Source organism: Mauremys mutica, chromosome 25 (assembly GCF_020497125.1).
Source record: "Mauremys mutica isolate MM-2020 ecotype Southern chromosome 25, ASM2049712v1, whole genome shotgun sequence".
NCBI classification, from domain to species: Eukaryota; Metazoa; Chordata; order Testudines; family Geoemydidae; genus Mauremys; species Mauremys mutica.
The window spans coordinates 14,462,671-14,485,586 of NC_059096.1; the positions used below are offsets into that span (position 1 = coordinate 14,462,671).

General features: G+C 44.2%; 1 protein-coding gene across 4 annotated transcripts in view; it reads left to right on the forward strand.

Annotated features, from left to right (window-relative positions):
- Positions 1–22,916, forward strand: part of MYO1D (myosin ID) — a 392,910-nt gene that overhangs the window by 145,613 nt on the left and 224,381 nt on the right. For all 4 annotated transcript variants that reach the window (XM_044999484.1, XM_044999487.1, XM_044999485.1 and 1 more), the window contains exons 15-16: positions 148–314; positions 9,629–9,836. In XM_044999484.1, the coding sequence (XP_044855419.1) occupies positions 148–314; positions 9,629–9,836 (375 nt within the window). The remainder of the gene's footprint in view (positions 1–147; positions 315–9,628; positions 9,837–22,916) is intronic.

The window sequence follows — 22,916 nt, forward strand, 5'->3', positions numbered from 1 at the left end:
ATGTTATGTCATGTTCATATTCAAAGGCAAACTGTTTAGGGAATGCATACTTACTTTAATTGTGCATTCGTGTGTTTTATTTAGTAAATTGTATCCTTCACAAAGTTCTTAGCTCTGTGTAAGTCATTGTTTGATTTGTCCCCGTAGGAGCCATATTATGTCCGATGCATTAAGCCCAATGAAAAGAAGTCATCACAGCTGTTTGATGAAGAACGCTGCAGGCATCAGGTGGAATACCTTGGACTTCTGGAGAATGTCAGGGTCCGACGGGCAGGATTTGCCTACCGCCAAACATATGAAAAATTTCTTCACAGGTGAGAAGGGAATTAGTGCATGATTTTTTTTTATTTTTTTATTTTTTTAGATGTTTGCCGGCTGTTGGTTGAGCTGCACAATATAATGATCTGCCTTCACTGTGATCTGTAAACATAGAATCCTTTAGTCTGGTGATCTTTAGTCATGAATGGTGTATGTATATTGTTTCTTTTTTGAGCACACACTAGTGGCTTGGATAAAACACTGTTAGTCATAGAAGGGTGCTGGTTGTCTCAGCCTGATATGGCAGCAGATGCACAGACTTGAGGAATGCATTCTTTATGGGCTACCATTTTCCACTGTTTATAAACAGCAGGGTTGAAAGCCCCATGACCCCAATTAGACTGAACCAGTGTCCTGTTACTGTCTTAGTATCGTTAGAGTTAATGGACAATTGAAGATCCTCCACACACACAAATTAACTCTAGACACAGAATTAAATAGTGTCTTGTGTTTTTTCTCTCCTAAATATTGTCTTATATTTTTGGAGAAGTATGGAAAGTTTCCTTTCCTGGGGGAGAAAAGCACTTTCCAAATATAGTGACATTACATGGGTCAGAAAGGAAACCTTTGGACTCAGTGAATTTATAAATAGAAGATGGGAGATAGGAATGAGATGATATGACTTGACCCCATGAAAACATGATTTTTGATGCATGCTGCACTGTGTTTTGAGTAGCTAGAAATGTTATTTAAGCTAAGGGCTTGTTTTCACTACCAGGGAGATGAACACTGCTGCAATTGATGCAGTGGGTGTCGATTTAGCGGGTCTAATGAAGACCCGCTAAATCGACTGCAGAGCGCTCTCCAGTCGACCCCGATACTCCATCTCTCCGAGGAGAGTAAGGTAAGTCAACAGGAGAGCATCCCCATCGATGCAATGTAGTGAAGATACTGCGGTAGGTCGACGTAGGCTGTCTACTCCAGCTCTGTAAATAACGTAGCTGGAGTAGCGTAACTTAAGTCGACTTACCCTATTAGTGAAGACAAGCCCTAAGGTTTCTTACAGCATATGTAAAGTACTGTGCCTATCTAGAATTTCATCATCTTGCTGGTGGATCATTGAATTGGTTTTGATTTTTGATTCATTTGAGCAAGTGAGAAACTGACCCTGAGTGTGGGAAGAATGAAAAACTGTATATAAGCAAGTGTAGGAAAGAAAGAATATGAAGAGCTCTGTTGTTCATAATGACCAGATTTTTCCAGTAAACTGAAGGATAATAAAAGGGTATGGTTCAACAAATACTATTTATTGTACTTCATTTTTGTCATGAACTGTAACTTTTCATCATCATACAAGTTTAGGGCTTGAGTCTGCCCTCATTCACACACGTGCACATTATCAGGAATCCATTAAAATCTGCTCTTATGATTGCACAAGAAGCTACTGTTTAGTGGATATGTGATAAGCTCTTGTATGTCTGAGAGCAAAATGAAGCTAATGGCTGGAAAATTAGATTAATGTATAGCAACTGGTACGACCTTTTAACCCCTTGTTGCATTGCTTAGCCATAAAACGCTCCAACACACTTGATATCTCACTTTATTAGCAGAAGCGAGAGAAACAATAATTAACATACTGTATCCTGACCTCCTTACTCTCTTTACTTAGAACTTGTATTCAGGAAAGCTCCCACTGCGGTCACAGTGAGTCTGATTATTTAAGAACTGAGTAGAGATCCTAGAACCTGGCCAAATATCACTTTATAGGTAAAGTAAGATCAAGCCTATTTAGATCCAGCCCACAGTCAATCTGTTTTCACTTGGTTTCACTGGCATCCTTAGGGATAAAAAGCATCTTGAAATCAATACATTGTCATTAAATGCTTGTGTGTTGCATTATTGGTTTTAACATCTAAATTACCAAAAATCTTATGGCTTGGTATCTTTTGGGGAAGGTGGTGGCTGGGAAGCTTGGTTTCTTGAGGATATAATCAAACACTTTTCATTATTGTCATTCCCAGCTCTAATGCCTCTTCTAAAGTAACATTAAGCGTGGCATGAAAATAACACTGGAAACCCCACCAACTGAATTGTGGTGATAGAAATCTCTCGCTACATGTTCAAACCCAGAGTTTATCTGTAAATATTTCTGAATTTCAAAAGACTTCCATTGAGGATTGTAGGTTTTAAAAAACAACCTTTCTTCTTTCAGTTTCCTTCTGTAGGATAAAAATGAAGGGGAGAGAAAAAACAAAGGAGTGTAGAGAAGGATGTTTAATGTATGGATGACCTTGAAGGCTGTTGAGATCTTTAGGCATGGGGGAGGGGAAGAGCTATTCTGTCAGGCAGCAGATTTATTCTGGGTCCTGCTTCATTATAATTAGCAGTAAGGTTTTGGGATTTTGACTTGCTAGGGGATCAGGGTCATGCTCTTTGCCTCAGGGAAGGAATTAGTGAGCTTGCACTGCACATGCTGCTGGAGAGATGGAAAGCCTGCGGCAGTATTCTGACAATGTTAATACTACCAGTTGTTGTATTAAGAGAGAATGAGCGTAAAACTGCCCTGCATTAAATTAATACCTGTAATCTTGTATAAATTTTGGATCTCTTTTGTTGATGCAGCCTTGTCTCTTCTGGAGATTTTAATTTCTCTCCACCTCTTTCATAAAATCTTCCTCCACCTTGTTGTACAGGTTTTAGATCTGACATTTTATTCCTCTTGTCTGACCCCATCAGGTCTGCTTAATAAAAGGCGGATTTGCTCTGTCACCCTGATTGTCTCTTTCATCTAATGTGAAATGTCTCGAGGTGAAAGATTTTTCCATTTCATATCCCAGTGAATTAATTATAGCAGAAACATTTTTCCACTGGGAATAGAGAGCAGAGATCTGAAACCAAACGAAAGTGTTTTGGTATGTGTGTGTGTAAAATATTTATGTACTGCATATAGATTTATTTGAGAGTGAGAGCTCTGAGCCCTTCCAAATATAAATGCAAAAACTCTTCATTGGGAGACCGTAAAGGATTTTTAAAAAAATGTCAGCTTTTTTATACTTTAGCATACTCTTAACCAAACAATCATGTTGTGCCTTCCATTACCTTCTGTCACTGATGTATACTGGGGCCTGCTTCGAACCATGTGCCACAGCAGGTTTTTTGCTGTCAAGTTTGTTCAGCGGTTAATTTTAATAGAAAAGTGACAGTATTGTATATATTTTGTATAGTGTTATTTTAGTCAGTGTAGTACCCTCTTTTTTTGTTATAGAATGAACCCCAGCAACTTCAGATTAGACCCTATTTCCTATTAAAAAAAAGTTTTCTAAGGTTATGACACCAGATTTGTGGTTGTCCATCTAACATTTATTTTGGAATTCGCTTGCCAACTGAAAAAAAAAGCCTAGAAAATTGGGATTGAATTTGGACTTCTCACTTCATCGGTTTTGAAATGGGCAAATAGTTAAACCTGCTGAATGTGTTTCCTTTAGAATACGAATATGGATAATGTTATGGTGAATTGCCTATTGCATTATTGATTAAGTCTGTAAATCATATGCAGAAAATTCATTGTTGCTCCCTTGCAAAAACCTATTTATCCAATCAGCAATTCTCAAATATAGCATACTTTATGGCAGAGCAGAGTCAGATCTGATTATTTTCCTCTTTGATTCATAGTTGTTTAATGCTGAACTGTTTTCTGCTTTTCTTTGTGTGTGGAGAGTTTGGAAAACTGAGTAATTAAATGCCTGATAAAGGTGGATAGTTCTTGCACCCTACTTGATGATCAGCTTGTGACAGGTTCCCCAGAGTGCAACCCGGAACTGGGGTACCGCTGAGCCCTCTGGCTTACTAACCTGGGCTCTCTCACACTGTGATGCTGTTGCTAAGCCACAAACCTCTCCAGGTACTGCACTTACACAGACATCCACAGGCAGGGGGACACGCAACTGAGTTACATGAATGCTTTTGCCAGCCGCTCATGAACCAACAATAGAGAGGCTCCAGCCAATTCCCTCAGCTCCCCAGCCTTGGACCCCAGAGCAGCACCATCTTGCCCTGACCAGTGTCAGTTTTATTACCTAGTCTGCCACTTCTGCAAAAGAAAGAGGAAATGCACCAGCTTTTGTACACAGCAGATTGCCCAAAGCATTTCAACAAATCTGCACTGTTTTAGGTAAAATATACAATAGATTTATTAGCTACAGGAAGATACATTGTAAGTGATTATAAGTAATAAGTGTACAGATCAAAGTTAGTTACCTAAGAAATAAAAGTAAAATTGGAATCTGAGTTCTATAAACTAGACAGGATTTGAATCAAGCAGTGTCTCACCCTGGTAGATGATATAGTTCCTGAATACACAGGCTGGGATTCTCCTTTCCAGCCTGGGACCAGCTCCCCTGTTCAATCTTTGTTCTCTGGACTTGTTTCCAGATGTTGAGTTGTGGCAGGAGAAGAGGCCAAGTGGTGGTGTCACTTCCCCTCTTTTTTGTAGTTTCTTTCAGCTTCCTGGAAAGAACCTTTGCTATGACATGAGTCAAGCATAGAATCCTAGAATATCAGGGTTGGAAGAGACCTCAGAAGGTCATCTAGTCCAGCGCCCTGCTCAAAGCAGGATCAACCCCAACTAAATCATCCCAGCCAGGGCTTTGTCAAACTAGGCCTTAAAAACCTCTAAGGAAGGAGATTCCACCACCTCCCTAGGTAACCCATTCCAGTGCTTCACCACCCTACTAGTGAAATAGTTTTTCCTAATATTCAACCTAGACCTCCCCCACTGCAGCTTGAGACCATTGCTCCTGGTTCTGTCATCTGCTACCACTGAGAACAGCCTAGCTCATCCTCTTCAGGTAGTTGAAAGCAGCTATCAAATCCCCCCTCACTCTTCTCTTCTGCAGACTAAACAAGCCCAGTTCCCTCACCTCTCCTCCTAAGTCATGTGTACCAGCCCCCTAATCATTTTTTTTGCCCTCTGTTGGACTCTCTCCAATTTGTCCACATCCTTTCTGTAGTGGGGGCTCCAAAACTGGATGCAATACTCCAGATGTGGCCTCACCAGTGCTGAATAGAGGAGAATAATCACTTCCCTTGATCATAGAATCATAGAATCTCAGGGTTGGAAGGGACCTCAGGAGGTCATCTAGTCCAACCCCCTGCTCAAAGCAGGACCAAACCCAACTAAATCATCCCAGCCAGGGCTTTGTCAAGCCTGACCTTAAAAACCTCTAAGGAAGGAGATTCCACTACCTCCCTAGGTAACCCATTCCAGTGCTTCACCACCCTACTAGTGAAAAAGTTTTTCCTAATATCCAGCCTAAACCTCCCCCTCTGCAACTTGAGACAATTACTCCTTGTTCTGTCATCTTCTACCACTGAGAACAGTCTAGATCCCCCTTTCAGGTAGTTGAAAGCAGCTATCAAATCCCCCCTCATTCTTCTCTTCTGCAGACTAAACAATCCCAGTTCCCTCAGCCTATCCTCATAAGTCATGTGCTCCAGCCCCCTAATCATTTTTGTTGCCCTCCGCTGGACTCTCTCCAATTTATCCACATCCTTCTTGTAGTGTGGGGCCCAAAACTGGACACAGTACTCCAAATGAGGCCTCACCAGTGCTGAGTAGAGGGGAATGATCACATCCCTTGATCTGCTGGAAATGCCCCTACTTATACAACCCAAAATGCCATTAGCCTTCTTGGCAACAAGGGCACACTGTTGACTCATATTCAGCTTTTCGTCCACTGTAACCCCTAGGTCCTTTTCTGCAGAACTGCTGCCCAGCAATTCGGTCCCTAGTCTGTAGCAGTGCATGGGATTCTTCCGTCCTAAGTGCTTGTTGAACCTCATCGTATTTCTTTTGGCCCAATCCTCTAATTTGTCTAGGTCCCTCTGTATCCTAGCCCTACCCTCCAGCGTATCAACCACTCCTCCCAGTTTAGTGTCATCTGCAAACTTGCTAAGGGTGCAGTCCACACCATCCTCCAGATCGTTAATGAAGATATTGAATAAAACCAGCCCCAGCACCGACCCTTGGGGCACTCCACTTGATACCGGCTGCCAACTAGACATGGAACCATTGATCACTACCCGTTGAGCCCGACCATCTAGCCAGTTTTCTATCCACCTTACCGTTCATTCATCCAGCCCATACTACTTTAACTTGCTGGCAAGAATACTGTGGGAGACTGTATCAAAAGCTTTGCTAAAGTCCAGAAATAGTTCATCCACTGCTTTCCCCTCATCCACAGAGCCGGTTATCTCGTCATAGAAGGCAATTAGGTTAGTCAGGCATGACTTGCCCTTGGTGAATTCATGCTGACTGTTCCTGATCACTTTCCCCTCCTTTAAGTGGTTCAGGATTGATTCCTTGAGGACCTGTTCCATGATTTTTCCAGGGACTGAGGTGAGACTGACTGGCCTGTAGTTCCCTGGATCTTCCTTCTTCCCTTTTTTAAAGATGGGCACTACATTAGCTTTTTTCCAGTCATCCGGGACCTCCCCTGATCGCCATGATTTTTCAAAGATAATGGCCAATGGCTCTGCAATCTCATCGGCCAACTCCTTTAGCACCCTCGGATGCAGCGCATCCGACTTGTGCTCATCCAGCTTTCCTAAATATCCTAAATATCCTAAATATCCCCGAACTACTTCTTTCTCCACCGAGAGCTGGTCACCTCCTCCCTATACCGTGCTGCAGAGTGCAGCTGTCTGGGAGCTGACCTTGTCTGTGAAGACAGAGGCAAAAAAAGCATTGAGTACACTAGCTTTCTCCACATCCTCTGTCACTAGGTTCCCTCCCTCATTCAGCAAGGGGCCCACACTTTCCTTGACTTTCTTCCTGTTGCTAACATACCTAAAGAAACCCTTCTTGTTACTCCTAACATCTCCGGCTAGCTGCAACTCCAAGTGTGATTTGGCCTTCCTGATTTCACACCTGCATGCCTGAACAATACTTTTATACTCCTCCCTGGTTATTTGTCCAATCTTCCACTTCTTGTAAGCTGTTCTTTTGTGTTTAAGACGAGCAAGGATTTCACTGTTAAGCCAAGCTGGTCGCCTGCCATATTTACTTTTCTTCCTACACATCGGGATGGTTTGTTCCTGCAACCTCAATAAGGTTTCTTTGAAATACAGCCAGCTTTCCTCGACTCCTTTCCCCGTCATGTTATTCTCCCAGGGGACCTTGCCCATCAGTTCCCTGAGGGAGTCGAAGTCTGCTTTTCTGAAGTCCAGGGTCTCTGTTCTACTGCTTTCCCTTTTTCCTTGTGTCTGGCCATGCTCCTACTAATGCAGCCCAATATGTCATTAGCCTTCTTGGCAACAAGGGCACACTGCTGACTCAGATTGATCTTTTCATCCACTGTAATCCCCAGGTGCTTTTTCTGCAGAACTGCCACATAGCCACTCGGTCCCTAGCAGTGCATGGGATTCTTCTGTCCTAAATGCAGGATTCTGCACTTGTCCTTAATGAACCTCATCAGATTTCTTTTGGCCTAATTCTCCAATTTGTGTAGGTCCCTCTGGACCCTATCCCTACCCTCCAGCATATCTACCTCCCCCCATAGCTTAGTGTCATCTGCGAACTTGCTGAAGGTGCAATCCATCCCATCATCCGGATCATTAATAAACATGTTGAACAAAACCAACCACAGGACCTAACCCCTGTGGCACTCCATTTGATACAGGCTGCCAACTAGACATCAAGCTGTTGATCACTACCCATTGAGCCCGATGATCTAGCCAGCTTTCTATCCACCTTTTAGTCCATTCATCCCGTCCGTACTACTTTATCTTGCTGGCGAGAATACTGTAGGAGACCATATCAAAAGCTTTTCTAAAGTCAAGGTATATCACGTGCACTGCTTTCCCCGTATCCACAGAGCCAGTTATCTCATCATAGAAGGCAATCAGGTTGGTCAGGCATGACCTGCCCTTGGTGAATCCATGCTGACTGTTCCTGATCACTTTCCTCTCCTCTAAGTGCTTCAAAATGGATTCCTGGAGGACCTTCTCCATGATTTTTCCAGGGACTGAGGTGAGGCTGACCTGTCTGTAGTTCCCTGGATTCTCCTTCTTCCCTTTTTTTAAAGAGGGGCAGTATATTTGCCTTTTTTTAATCATCCGGGACCTCCCCCGATCGCCATGAGTTTTCAAAGATAATGGCCAATGGCTCTGCAATCATATAAGCCAACTCCCTCAGCACCCTTGAATGCATTAGATCTGGCCCCGTGGACTTGTGCATGTCCAGCCTTTCTGAATAGTCCCTTAACCTGTTCTTTCACCATTGAAGGCTGCTCATCTCCTCCCCATACTGTGCTGCCCAGTGCAGCAGTCTGGGAGCTGATCTTGTCTGTGAAGACTGAGGCAAAAAAAGCATTGAGTACTTCAGCTTTTCCACATCATCTGTCACTAGGTTGCCTCCCCCATTCAGTAAGTGTCCCACTCTTTCCCTGACCACCTTCTTGTTGCTAACATACCTGTTGAAAGCAGTCTCTGTTGTCTACGTGCTAGCTCTGAGAAGGTCTCCATTGCATACAGTTTCTAGGATAGTTGTTGTGAGTGTGGACTCCCTTTAATAGGCCATCAGCAGTTACTCCATTGTTGTACTTGAAAGGCTGGTTGTGGGTGTTCCCAACTTTACAGCATATTTCAGTAACACACACATAGCAAAACTTTATAACTTCCCATACAATGATAGCACATGCAGTCCAACAGGATATTAATGTTCGACAGATCAAGCTTTTTAAAATGATACCTCACAAGGCATACTTTGTACCAAACATATCATAATTATATCACCATGGTAAATATAGGGGTGCCAGGATACTGCTTTGGAGTGCAGAGTGCCACACAGCTGCCTGCTACTTTCTAGCATAATGAAACTAGTCTGGGAATGGTACAGAAATGATGGGCAAGGAGATGAGTCCAGGATTTGTCCAGTTTTTCTGAATAAACATTAAGTGCATAGCTCAATTTCAGTTGACTTCTGCAAAGAAGTAAGTTGAAATAAAGGTTTTGTTCTTAGCAAATGTTTAAAAACTGTTGAAATGGAAAGTCTAGAAATAACTTGAGTAGCGGATTTGCTCATCCTGCAAGGATCTGTGGGTGGGCTCTGCCATGTTGCATCTGTTCTTATTGGGGTGACTGTGGTAGTTCTTACAGGTATTCCACAAATCATCCATCCTTCAACTCTGCTGCTCGCATTCCTTTTTGTACTTCTCATGGAATCGTCACATCCACAGAATATCTAAATTATTACAGCCATCAGTGAACAGAAATCTTAATCTCAAAGATAAACTCTACAATGTGTTTAAGGGTGGCCTTGGAGCACAGATGGGAAGTTGATGGTGGATTTAATTTTTTTGTGTTAATCTAGGTACAAGATGGTCTCAGAATTTACTTGGCCAAACCATGACCTCTCTTCAGACAAAGAAGCTGTGAAGAAATTGATTGAGTGCTGTGGGTTTCAGCATGATGTAGCCTATGGGAAGACCAAGATTTTCATACGAACTCCACGGACACTCTTCACCTTGGAGGAACTGCATGCCAAGATGCTTGTTGGAATTGTCCTCTTTCTACAGAAGGTAAAGTTAACTTTAGTGCACTGATAAACCTCATCTTAGTGTTCATAAAATACCATCTCTCCTTACCAAGCCTTCTCAAGGTAATCTCACAAAGGTGATGAGTTTGCACAAAGCTTTAACAGAATTGCAGTTTACTTGATTTTTGAAAAGCTCTATTCAGCTCTTTCTATACTTTTCTACATAAAATGTTGAGCTAGAGTCCAATGAGACCTGATATGTTATAATGTGTGGCTTTGTTGAACCTATACACATGTTGTATACCCTTGCAAAATGTAAGGTCTTCTACAAAAGTAGGTCTTTTTGAGACCTAGAGAATATTTATGGGAAAATTGAAGCACTTTGCCCAGAGGGTCACATAGAACATGTGCTTTGACTCGGCGGTGTGTTTATCCTTAGGGTAAATAATTTTGACATTCTGTTACTATTACGTCAAAGCAGAATGGCTCTGGATATATCAGGGCACTGGCATGGTCTAAGCAAAGAGGAACAGCCAGAGATACATGATACTTTTGCTTATGGAAGATGTTCCTCTAAGCAATAGAAATTTGTAATCTTTTTCTTTAGTCTTATCTGTCTACTGAATTCTTTTCAGGAGTTTCTGGGACAGTTTCTGTTGGAGTAATCTGGCTTTGTAACATAGGCAATGTGAAATATGAAAAAGAGCTCCATTGCTTTATGGAAGATCTGGGTTGCAGTCACAGTCCTGGTTTCCTGCATCCCAGATGAGCATGTGCTGACACGTATACGGCACACTTCTCTGATGACTAGCAGGGCCATTCCATTTTAGTGGGAAAAAAATTTCTTCCTACTTGAAAGTTCCGTTTCTCTGGCCTGGTCTACACTAGTGTGTTATTTCGGAATTAGCCGAGTTAATTCGAAAAAAAAAATGATTCCGTCCACATGACCAAACCAGCTTTTTCGATTTAAAGGGCTCTTTAAATCGATTTCTGTACTCCACCTTGGCAAGTGGAGTAGCGCTTAAATCGAGATCGCAATCCCGGGTTAAAGGTATTGTGGATGCAATTCAACGTTATTGGCCTCCAGGAGCTATCCCAGAATGCTCCCTTCTGACCATTCTGGACAACACTCTCAACTCCGATGCACTAAACAGGTGGGCAGGAAAAGCCCTGGGAACTTTTGAATTTCATTTCCAGTCAGCACAGTCCACCATCACAGGCGACCATGCAGAGTCCACCATCACAAGAGATCAGGCAGTCCCGGATTTGCAGGTGAGCTCCAGCATGGTCTGAACGGGAGGTACTGGATCTCACTGCATGTTGGGGAGATGAGTCTGTTATGGCAGAACTACATTCCAAAAAAAGGAACGCAAATACGTACGCTTAAGTCTCCAGGGCCATGCCGGAAAGAGGCTACTCCAGAGACACAGAGCAGTGTCGTACAAAAATCAAGGAGCTCAGGCAAGCATATCAAAAAGCCAGGGAGGCAAACAGGTGCTCTGGATCACAGCCCCATACGTTCCGCTTCTACCATGAGCTCGATGCAGTTAGTGGGGGTGACGCTACCACTACCCCACCACTGTCCGTGGACACCTGCAAGGAGGAGTTGCACGGAGTGAGGAGGAAGAGTCATTGGAGGATGAAGAGGAGGAGGAGGACAGTGCACAGGCAGCAAGTGGGGAATCCGTTTCCCCCCCAGCCAGGAACTATGCTTAACACTGGAGCCAATAGCCTCCCCCCACTCCCAGTGCGGACTCCTGGACCATGACCCTGGAGAAGGTACTTCTGGTGAGTGAGAGCATGATCGGAGCCACGTGGTGGCGGGTGGGGGGGAAACCCAGCCGCGTATAGTTTAAAGGGCTCATCCCTGCTCAGAACATCATCGGAGCCACGCGGTGGGGCGGGGTTGGTTGTTGTGTGAAGTGATCATCCCAGAGAGCCCGCAGGCCCTCCTTTATGGCAAACCCACCAGGCATTGCTTGCTATGGGAAAGGGGTCCCAGCAGTTTGAAAACATTGAAATGAATATAAACGAAGCAGAACCCCTCATGCCCTTAGGCTGCCTGCAAGCTGAATTCTGTTGCCCGGCTTTGTGTGACGGTTTCCTCATACCAAAGTGTCCCCTTTGTTCTCTGAAATGTATCTCCTAAAATACTACCCTCCCTTTTTCTCCTCCTGCAGGTGCAAATGTTTCAACACCGCCCCTATCTACTCCGTCCCAGAGGCTGGTCCAGATTAGAAGGTGGAAAAAACAAACTCGGGAAGACACGTTCGCCGAGCTCATGCAGTCCTCCCGCACTGATAGGGCCCAGCTGAATGCGTGGAGGCAAACAATTACGGAGTCCCGTAAAGCATGACAGGATCACAAACAGAGGAGGGACGTGCGCGATGAGAGCAGGCAGGATGCTGTGGTCAAGCTCATGGGGGAGCAAACTGACGTGCTCTGCTGTATGGTGGATCTAATGAGGGAAAGGCAGCAAGACCACAGACTGTCGCTGCAGCCCCTGTATAACCGCCCTCCCTCCTCCCCAAGTTCCAGAGCCTCCTCACCCAGATGCCCAAGAACATGAGGGGGGAGGCTACGGGGACCCACACACTCAACCCCAGAGGATCGCCCAAGCAGCAGAAAGCTGGCATATGCAAACTTTTGATTTGGTTTCTCGACTTGTCCTTCCCTCCTCCTCCAGCCCCCTAACCCAGCCCCCCCTCCCCCAGTTTGCCTTCTGATTTCTCTCAGTGTGTTGTGCAACAAATAATAAAGAACAATTTAAAAATAATTTAGACTTTATTTACTTTCATATATATATAGGGGACAGGTAACTTCAAGAGAAACAAACACAACTGTCACACCATACCCTGGCCAGTCATGAAACTGGCTTTCAAAGCTTCTCTGATGTGCAGCGCACCCTGCTGTGCCCTTCTAATCGCCCTGTTGTCTGGCTGTGCGAAATTGGCCGCCAGGCGAGTTGCCTAAACCTCTCACCCCACCATAAACGTCTCCCCCTTACTCTGAGATTGTGGAGCACACAACAAGCAGCAATTACAATTGGAATGTTGGTTGTGCTGAGATCTAACTGAATCAGTAAACTGCGCCAGCGCGCTTTCAAACATCCAAAAACACATTCTACCACCATTCTGCACTTGCTCAGCCTAAAGTTGAACTGCTCCTTACTACTGTCCAGGGTGCCTGTGTACGGCTTCATGAGCCATGGGATTAAGGAGTAGGCTGGGTCCCCGAGGATAACTACAGGCGTTTCAACATCCCCAACACTAATTTTCTGGTCTGGGAAGTAAGTCCCTTCCTGCAGCTGTTCAAACAGACCAGAGTTCCTGAAGATGCGAGTGTCATGCACCTTTCCCAGCCATCCCACGTTGATGTTGGTGAAACGTCCCTTGTGATCCACCAGTGCTTGCAGCACCATGGAAAAGTACCCCTTGTGGTTTATGTACTGGCCGCCCTGGTGTGCCAGGGCCACGATAGGGATATGCGTTAGGGAACCGCAGTGCATTAAAGCCATCCACAGTGGTCTGCACATTTCCCAGAGTCACGACCCTTGATAACAGCTGGTCAATGATTGCGGTGGCTACTTGCAGCACTGCAGCCCCCACAGTAGATTTGCCCACTCCAAACTGATTCCCGACTGACCAGTAGCTATTGGGTGTTGCAAGCTTCCACAGTGTTATGGCCACTCGCTTCTCAACTGTGAGGGCTGCTCTCATTTTGGTGTCTTTGCGCTTCAGGGCAGAGGACAGTAAGTCACAAAGTTCCGTGAAAGTGGCCCTACGCATACGAAAGTTTCGCAGTCACTGGGAATCATCCCAGACCTGCAACACTATGCGGTCCCACCAGTCTGTGCTTGTTTCCCAGGCCCAAAATCGGCATTCCACGGCATGAACCAGGCCCAATGCCACCATGATCTCCCAATCACCACATGCTGTGCTTCTAGGAATGTCTGTGTCCATGTCCTCATCAGTATAGTAATTGCGTTGTTGTTGCTTCCGCGCCCGGTTTTGCAGGTACTGCACATAGTGCTGGATAATGTGCGAGGTATTTACAATGGTCAAAACTGCAGCGGAGATCTGAGGGGGCTCCATGCTTGCCTCACTATGGTACCTGCATGGGTAATCCTGGAAAAAGGGCGCGAAACGAGCTGTTCAGTTCAAGATGGACGATAAAAGGCGGTAAATGGTTGTCTTCTGTAGCTTTCACGGAGTCGGGAATCTTGTTAGAGCTGCAAGAGCAGGAGAGGAGAGTTTGCCGCGGAAACATGAGCGGAGTTTGCGGCGGAAGCTGTGCGGCTCTGTTCACGATGGCTGAAAAACGGCAGGGAATTGTTGCCTTCTGTAGCTTCCCCGGGAACCCAGGACAGACAACATGGAACAACATGATGATGCCACAGCACAACTGGTTGCTGAGCTCTGTGCCTTTATCCTCACACACAACTATTTCAAATTTGATGACGATATAGATCTCCAGATCAGTGGCACCACTATGGGCACCCGCATGGCCCCACAATATGCCAATATTTTTATGGCCGACCTGGAACAACGCTTCCTCAGCTCTCATCCACTCACGCCCCTTCTCTACCTACGCTACATTGATGACATCTTCATCATCTGGACTCATGGGAAGGAGACTCTGGAAGAATTCCACCATGATTTCAACAGCTTCCACCCCACCATTAACCTCAGCCTGGACCAATCTACACGAGAGGTCCACTTCCTAGACACCACGGTGCAAATAAGTGATGGTCACATTAGCACCACCCTATACCGAAAACCTACCGACCGCTATGCCTACCTTCATGCCTCCAGCTTCCATCCCGGGCACACCACACGATCCATTTTCTACAGCCAAGCACTAAGATACAACCGCATCTGCTCTAACCCCTCAGACGGAGACCAACACCTACAAAATCTCCACCAAGCATTCTCAAAACTACAATACCCACATGAGGAAATAAGGAAACAGATCAACAGAGCCAGACGTGTACCCAGAAGCCTCCTACTGCAAGACAAACTCAAGAAAGAAACCAACAGGACTCCACTGGCCATCACATACAGTCCCCAGCTAAAACCCCTCCAACGCATCATCAGGGATCTACAACCCATCCTGGACAATGATCCCACACTTTCACAGGCCTTGGGTGGCAGGCCAGTCCTCGCCCACAGACAACCTGCCAACCTGAAGCATATTCTCACCAGTAACTGCACACTGCACCATAGTAACTCTAACTCAGGAACCAATCCATGCAACAAACCTCGATGCCAACTCTGCCCACATATCTACACCAGCGACACCATCACAGGACCTAACCAGATCAGCCACACCATCACTGGTTCATTCACCTGCACGTCCACCAATGTAATATACGCCATCATATGCCAGCAATGCCCCTCTGCTATGTACATCGGCCAAACTGAACAGTCTCTAAGGAAAAGGATAAATGGACACAAATCAGATATTAGGAATGGCAATATACAAAAACCTGTAGGAGAACACTTCAATCTCCCTGGCCACACAATAACAGATCTTAAGGTGGCCATTCTGCAGCAAAAAAACTTCAGGACCAGACTTCAAAGAGAAACTGCTGAGCTTCAGTTCATCTGCAAATTTGACACCATCAGCTCAGGATTAAACAAAGACTGTGAATGGCTAGCCAACTACAAAACCAGTTTCTCCTCCCTTGGTTTTCACACCTCTGCTGCTAGAAGAGGGCCTCATCCTCCCTGATTGAACTAACCTCGTTATCTCCAGCCTGATTCTTGCCTGCATATATATATATATATATATACCTGCCCCTGGAAATTTCCACTACATGCATCCGACGAAGTGGGTATTCACCCACGAAAGCTCATGCTCCATAACGTCTGTTAGTCTATAAGGTGCCACAGGATTCTTTGCTGCTTTAACATGGAAAAAGCAGCAGAAGCTGTGTAGCTCTGTTCATGGTAGCCAAAAAAAAGGCGGGAAATGGTTAGATGAGACTAGATAGAAAGACAAGAGGACATGTGAGGTGGATTCATAGTACCAGGAGACAGGTGGTGGACGGTGCTGCACCGTCTGCTGGCAGTATGGCATCTGCCGTAGCTTTCACGGAGGGAGGAGCGAGTGACGGCACACACCCAGAAACACCTGCAAGAATGTTTTTGCCCCATCATGCACTGGGAGCTTAACCCACAATTCCAATGGGGGGCAGAGACTGCAGGAACTGTGGGATAGCCGACATTCGATGCTAACCTCGGTACTGTGGACGCACTCCGCCGAATTAACGCGCTTTAGTGGGGACACACAACACCGAATGTGTAAAATCGCTTCCGAAAATTCGAATAAAATAAGTTTGAATTAATTTCATACTGTAGACGTACCCTCTATCTCAATGTCCTGTTGTTCTGAAAAATCAGGGACTGATAAAATTATTTCAGCATCCCTGCATTGTGTTTAGTTCCTAGTTGGCCTTTATTACTTTGGGAGAGCCTGTCCAGGTGCCACCTGTTTATTTTATACCACTGACTTCTATGTAAGTGAAACATCCCCTGTCTTCTGCAACTGTAGAGAAGCTAAAGGAAAAAAATTTCTTACGCTAATCTGAAAGGATTGTTAAGCAATTTGCCTAAAAGGCAAGATTTTGAAAGAAGTAGCTCTTGAAAGTGTCACATTCCCATGGTTGGAGTTGGGGAGGTATAAACAGGGTCTTTGATCCTTACTTGTCAAATTGAAGGTAGTAGCCGCTCACATTTGGGTGTTAGAAGTTACAATAGAGGTGCGTAAAGCCCCATGGAATGGTACGCGTTTATTAGAGAGACTGCAAAAGCTTTGTAATCCATGTAGATGGATCAGACCGCTTTCATTAAATAGCCCGTAAATTTAAAATTGTATTTCTCTATTGAGATCTTAAATAGGTTTGCAAAACAGTGAGACTAAATTAAACCTTTTTAGGTTCATAACACTTCTTTGAATGAATAACCTCTAACATTCTTGTAAATCCAAGGCCACTGTGTTCGGTTACTATTTCTCCTTATCGTTGGAGGGTGAGCCATTTGGGCTTCCCTGTAGTGAACAAATTACTGGGAGAACACATTACTGACAAATGTTGATGTATAAATTTCCATTTCTGATTAAATGGCTGAAGGAAGTGGGAGGTGAGCTTGGTCTGGATCAGAGGTCCCCAAACTGTGGGGCATGCACGGGGGGTAGGAAGGGAGTGCCACTCGGCCCTGCCGCTTGGTTCCGTCCCCCATCTCTGTTCCCGGCCCCGGCCCCAGACCCACCCGCAGCTGCAGCTCCAGCCTCGCCCCCCCACCCCTGTCTGCATCACATAAGAACATAAGAATGGCCATACTGGGTCAGACCAAAGGTTTATCTATCCCAGTATCCTGTCTTGCAACAGTGGCTGATACCAAGTGCCCCAGAGGGAATGAACAGAACAGGTAATCATCAAGTGATCCATCCCCTGCTGCCCATTCCCAGCTTCTGGCAAATAGAGGCTAGGGACACCATCCCTGCCTCTCCTGGCTAATAGACCTATCCTCCATGAATTTTTTTAGTTCTCTTTTGAACCCTGTTATAGTCCTGGCTTTCACTCCCAGCTCAGGGGTGGGGCGCGAACGGGTAAGTGGGAGTGCGACCCTGAAAAGTTTGGCGACTGCTGATCTGGATTTAAAGATTGCAGGTATTGAAAGGTAATAAAACTCCGTATGCAGGTGGGTCAGTTAAAGTCTGTTAAACAGCATGGGCCAAAACTTGATAGAAAAATGGATTGACAAACTGCTGCGGTGGCTGTTGGCTTCCCTTATCAATGTACTGTAAAGGCCAACATTGCAAACCTTCACTTAACCAGGACAGGCTCCTATGGACCTGGAAAAAAGCAGAAGTAAATAAATAGTTCTTTGCCTACAGAAGAAAAATAGCTGAATTTGGAACTGGGCCCACTTTTTGGCTGTATGAGAACTTGGTGGATTGGCAGAATGCTGTTGTTGGGTGGCAGGTATATGTTGTACGTCAGACTATGAACTGGCTAATTCCTGATTCTTCATTCTTAGTATCTTTTTATTGGTTTTCCTTTTGTTTTAAGTTGACTGAGGAAAAATGGTAAATGCTAGACCTACCAAGCATACCAGAAATAACATGCATATTACTCCTGGGTGAATTCTTTGGCAAAAATATATATATAAAATTTAAATTCTGTGCACAATATTTTCAAATTCTGCGTTTTTTTTTATTTGTCAAAATAACACAATATAATCATGCCAGTTTCAATTATTTTGGTAATGTATTTCAAATACCTGTCAGGAAGTATATTTGTAACAATACAGACAGCAGAGATTCAGGAAATGTTTTTTTGACAGATTCCTTGCTAAGCGTATTAATATAGAACTTTGAGTAACAATTCATTTAAATTACAATACAGACACTTACTTCCCGCACCCTTCAGAAGCAGTGCAAAAGCTTGGGAGGTGTCGGGGGTAATAGAGGGGCTGAGAGAGAGAGGGAAGGAGCCTGGGAGTGAACCTGGAGGGTTGTTGGGTGTGGGCGAGAGAAATATAGAACAGTTTTTGCCCCCCCTGGGGGTGGGGTGGGGGGGAGGTATCGTTAGGGAACTGGGGAGCCTCCCCCATGCAGACCCTGGCTGATCCTGGCACATCTGCCCCTGTCCCCATAGATTCATAGGACTGGAAGGGACCATGTGTCCCTGCACCCCCACTCAGCCACCCCCCTTCCCTTGTCCTCATGTGTCCCTGCACCTCCACTCAGCTACCCCCCTTCCCTTGTCCTCATGTGTCCCTGCACCTCCACTCAGTCACCCCTCCGCCAGTCCCCGTGTGGCCCTGCACCTCCATTCAGCCCTCACCCCAGTCTGTCCCCCCACTAGCCTTTCTGAAGCCCAGCAGCCCCGTGTGCCCCACTCTGCCTGTTCCCTCCCCTACCCCCTGTGCCTCCTTGATCACTGGATGATTATCTGTTCTGTTCATTCCCTCTGAAGCACCTGGCATTGGCCACTGTTGAAAGTCAGGATATTGGGCTGAAGGGACCTTTGGTCTGACCCAGTATGAACGTTCTTATGTTCCTCCCCTGGACCGATGGGCAGGGCACTGGCTTCCTTCCTTCCTCTGTGGCTCATTGCTACGGTTGGTGAGCCGGCTGCCCTCTGTTCTGGTGCCACAGCAGCCCCTAGTGGGTGAAAGCTATAACTGCAGCGCCTCTCCGGTTGAATGTATTTTCTGTGGAGGAAAAAAAATCTGCAGGGGATATGAATTCTGCACATGCCCAGGGGCACAAAATTCCCCCCAGGAGTAGCATATGAATGTCCTGAGAGTAGCCTGGTATGAGGGGGACTCTGTAGTAGGCTGTTTACAGAGAAGCAACATAGTCTTGAGCATGGGATTGGAGTCTGGATGTCCTGATTTCTAATCCTGTTTCTGCTGCTGATTTACTGAGGTGTAATGAGCAAGTCACTTAATATCTGTCTATCTCCTCATCTATAAAATGGGGCTAATACTTATTTGTCTACCTGCATAGGGCGTTTTGTTCTATACAGCACTTTCAGAATGAAAACTGCTGTATGAGCAGAAGGTATTGTTATTATAATCTCTGTAAATCATTAGCATGTGCAGTGTATGCACTTCATTACTTCTCCTTTAATAAAATATAATAAATGACTAATCCTCGGAAAACCTCTGTATTCATCAGGGTTTGTGAAATTACTTCTCCATCTGAGTGAGATTTAAGAGATTGGGTAGAGTGGCAGTGCATCTAGGGAGGCCTTTTTAAAATAGATACAAGTAGTACATTAACAGTCTCTCCTTTCCATTTTATTTCCTGGGTGCATGCTATCCGAAACTTCTTCCTCTGTCAGTGTGTCTGCCAGCTCTGTGCTAGGCCAATCAGTATGCCAGTATTCCAAATTGCCAGGATGATCTTAGTTTTCTGGGCTAACTTCTTTAATTGCGCTTGTCAAAAGTTGTGCCATTGCCCTCACCTGTTTTCCACAACTGTGTCATTTCTAGAATACCCATTTATTTTCTTGATTAATGTGAGGACTCAGAGTGATGTCTACAGTGCAGCTAAACATCTGCGGCTGGCCCATGTCAGCTAACTTGGGCTTGTGGGGCACAGGCTGTGGGTCTGTAAAACTACAGTGTAGATGAGCTCAGGGACCCCACGATGGGGATCTACACTGCAGTTTTATAGCCCTGCAGCCCAAGGTCCACAAACCTGAGTCAGCTGACACCAGCCAGCCTCAGGTGTTCAACTGGAGTGTAGACATACTCGTAATGGCAGTTTGTGGTAGACTTTTGCGGCCAACTGCCAACCTGATGCCAAATCTCCTCCTTTTTCAGCTGGGCTTGGGACTGGCTGTGTATTAAGATATAAAATGACATCCATAAGGAACATCCCAATACAGTAATGTTTTTACCTCTGGAGCATGCTTCTAAAACCGATAGGGCTGGGAGCGGAGTATTTTTTGTTAGTTTACTCCACAACCCTATTAAAAACTTGTGGTGTGTAATTTTAATTTGCCTGATAAGTTACAAACATTTACCTGAGATCTGGGGAAAATACAAGCTTCTTTTAATTACCAGAATACTCTACAAGCTGTCAAGTCATCCTTAAAAGGCGTAAAGGAATCACTGCAGTTGTGTGTGATCCAAGTTCCATGTCTGTAACCTTGCTGATACCCCTTGCTGATTCACCCCCCTTTTTACTTGTTTGTTCAAATTGCCTCCGGAAGAGATGAGATTTTTTGCTTGCAAAGTGCTAAGGAGAAGCTGTTTTAGAATCCTGGTTCTTACAGCTAAAGGCAAGAAATGCTAATAAATCAATAAAGCCTATTGTCAGTGCAATCAGTAAAAAAACAGATGTTGGCTTGATGTTTATTATAAGCAAAATAATACACATATATATGTATTGGTATAACTAAATACTTTGTACAACGTGAAATCTGTCTAGAAAGTCCTTGTTTCTTATAACATGTTTCCTTTCTGTTTCCCCTTATTTTGGTCTTCAACGTCATTCTCTTATGTTTACAATTCAAACAGATCTTGTCATCTTCATGTGTCAGTCCTGTGTTCACCAGCAGATGGGGCACTTGCAGGTTGGCAGAGGGGAAGGAGGAATAATCAGCATAACAAACAGACTTAAAGATGCACTAAAGCAGGGGTCGGCAACCTTTCAGAAGTGCTGTGCCGAGTCTTCATTTATTCACTCTAATTTAAGGTTTTGCGTGCCAGTCATACATTTTAACGTTTTTAGAACGTCTATTTCTATAAGTCTATAATATATAACTAAACTATTGTTGTATGTAAAGTAAATAAGGTGTTTAAAATGTTTAAGACACGTCATTTAAAATTAAATTAAAATGCAGAGCCCCCCAGACTGGTGGCCAGGACCCAGGCAGTGTGAGTGCCACTAAAAATCAGCTCGCGTGCCATAGGTTGCCTACCCCTGCACTAAAGCGTCATAGACAGCTCGGAAAAATATTGAGGCAGTTGTTCTTCCATGTCACAACTCCTGTATTTCTCTTCCAGCTTTTCATTGCAACAGATATTTTCACGAAGACTTGATTCTTGCTGCATATTCCTTACCTGAAATCATCATCTCTATTTTTGACACATTAGGAAAAGAGTGAGCCCCGACAGCCCGTGAGCACAAATGTGTTTTCATGGGGGGCAGGGAGGAAACAAAGTTGGAGGGGAGGATATAGGAATTAATTGTTTCTAAATATAATTTGGTTATTTAAGTAACCTCTTATTATACAAGACACTTTCAAAAAGTAAAAATGTTTCACCTTTATTCAACTTATTCAGTTATTCAAACTACACAAGAGCAAAGCTCAAACTGAAGATAGAAACATTAACCTTGCTGCTATTATAGTCAGTTCTGAATAACCGAAGAAGCCAAAGTTGATTTTTAAGTGAGACAAACAATTAGTCTGGAATTTTTAATGTGCACAATCATGCACTTGTAGTAAAACTTTTCATTCTGGTTTTAAGGCTACCACAGGTTGTGGTCTGTTTGTGATGCTTTTTCTTTTTAAATGGAAGGGGCTTATTTGCAAAAACAAATCCCCCATTGCATATAGTATTTTTGCTTCCTATTTTCTTTAAATGTACATCATAGTCTCTTATCATTTGTGCTAAATGGTTTTATGGTACAATAAACAGGATGTGCAACAGGGTGGTTGTCAGTAGTACAGAAACCTCTGAAGTACATGACTTCTCACTTAAAATAACAATGCTAATTTTTGCATTTAATAAATGGTTAAGAATATGTTAGTTATGAATTCAATTAAATTGGTTAATGAAGACAATGGGACCAACAGTATGATGAACTGAATATTTTGCTTTCATTCTCACCATCTAGTGTCTTTTACCCTTGAGAAACCTTTATTTTTGTCTTCATTGCTTAAAAGAAAGTGTGTTTAACGTGGGATAACTAACACAGATTAACTACCAAATTGTAAACTCCTAGTGGAGGCATGACACCTATAGTTTTTACTGAGATGTAGCGAGGCAAGATTACTTATGACTAGGGGATATTGTGTTGACCTCATGGTAAAAACTACAGGTGCCTAATGTCCTCTAGGATCAGTTGTGTTAGAACAATTTTTATAGTAAGGGTGCTGAAAGCCATTGAACAAAACTGTACATAAAACAAGTACATAAAAGGTTGTTACAAGGAGGAGGGGGAAGAATTGTTCATCTTAACCTCTGAGGGTAGGACAAGAAGTAATGGGCTTAAATTGCAGCAAGGGAGGTTTAGGATGGACATTAGGAAAAACTTCCTAACTGTTAGGGTGGTTAAGCACTGGCATGAATTGCCTAGGGAGGTTGTGGAATCTCCTTTATTGGAGATTTTTAAGAGCAGGTTAAACAAATACCTGTCAGGGATGGTCTAGAATAGATAATACTTAGTCCTGCCATGAGTGCAGGGGACTGGACTAGATGACCTCTGATGGAGACCACTTCAATCCAGTAGGTGCTGCTGCACCCCCAGCACCCCTGACTAAGATGTTACAGTGAGATACTTACTGCATGTTAGTCATCTCTGTTTGAAAACAAAACAAAATCTTTTTGACAGTCAGTCTGTGACACAACTTGAATGGTGATTTTACATTCACTAG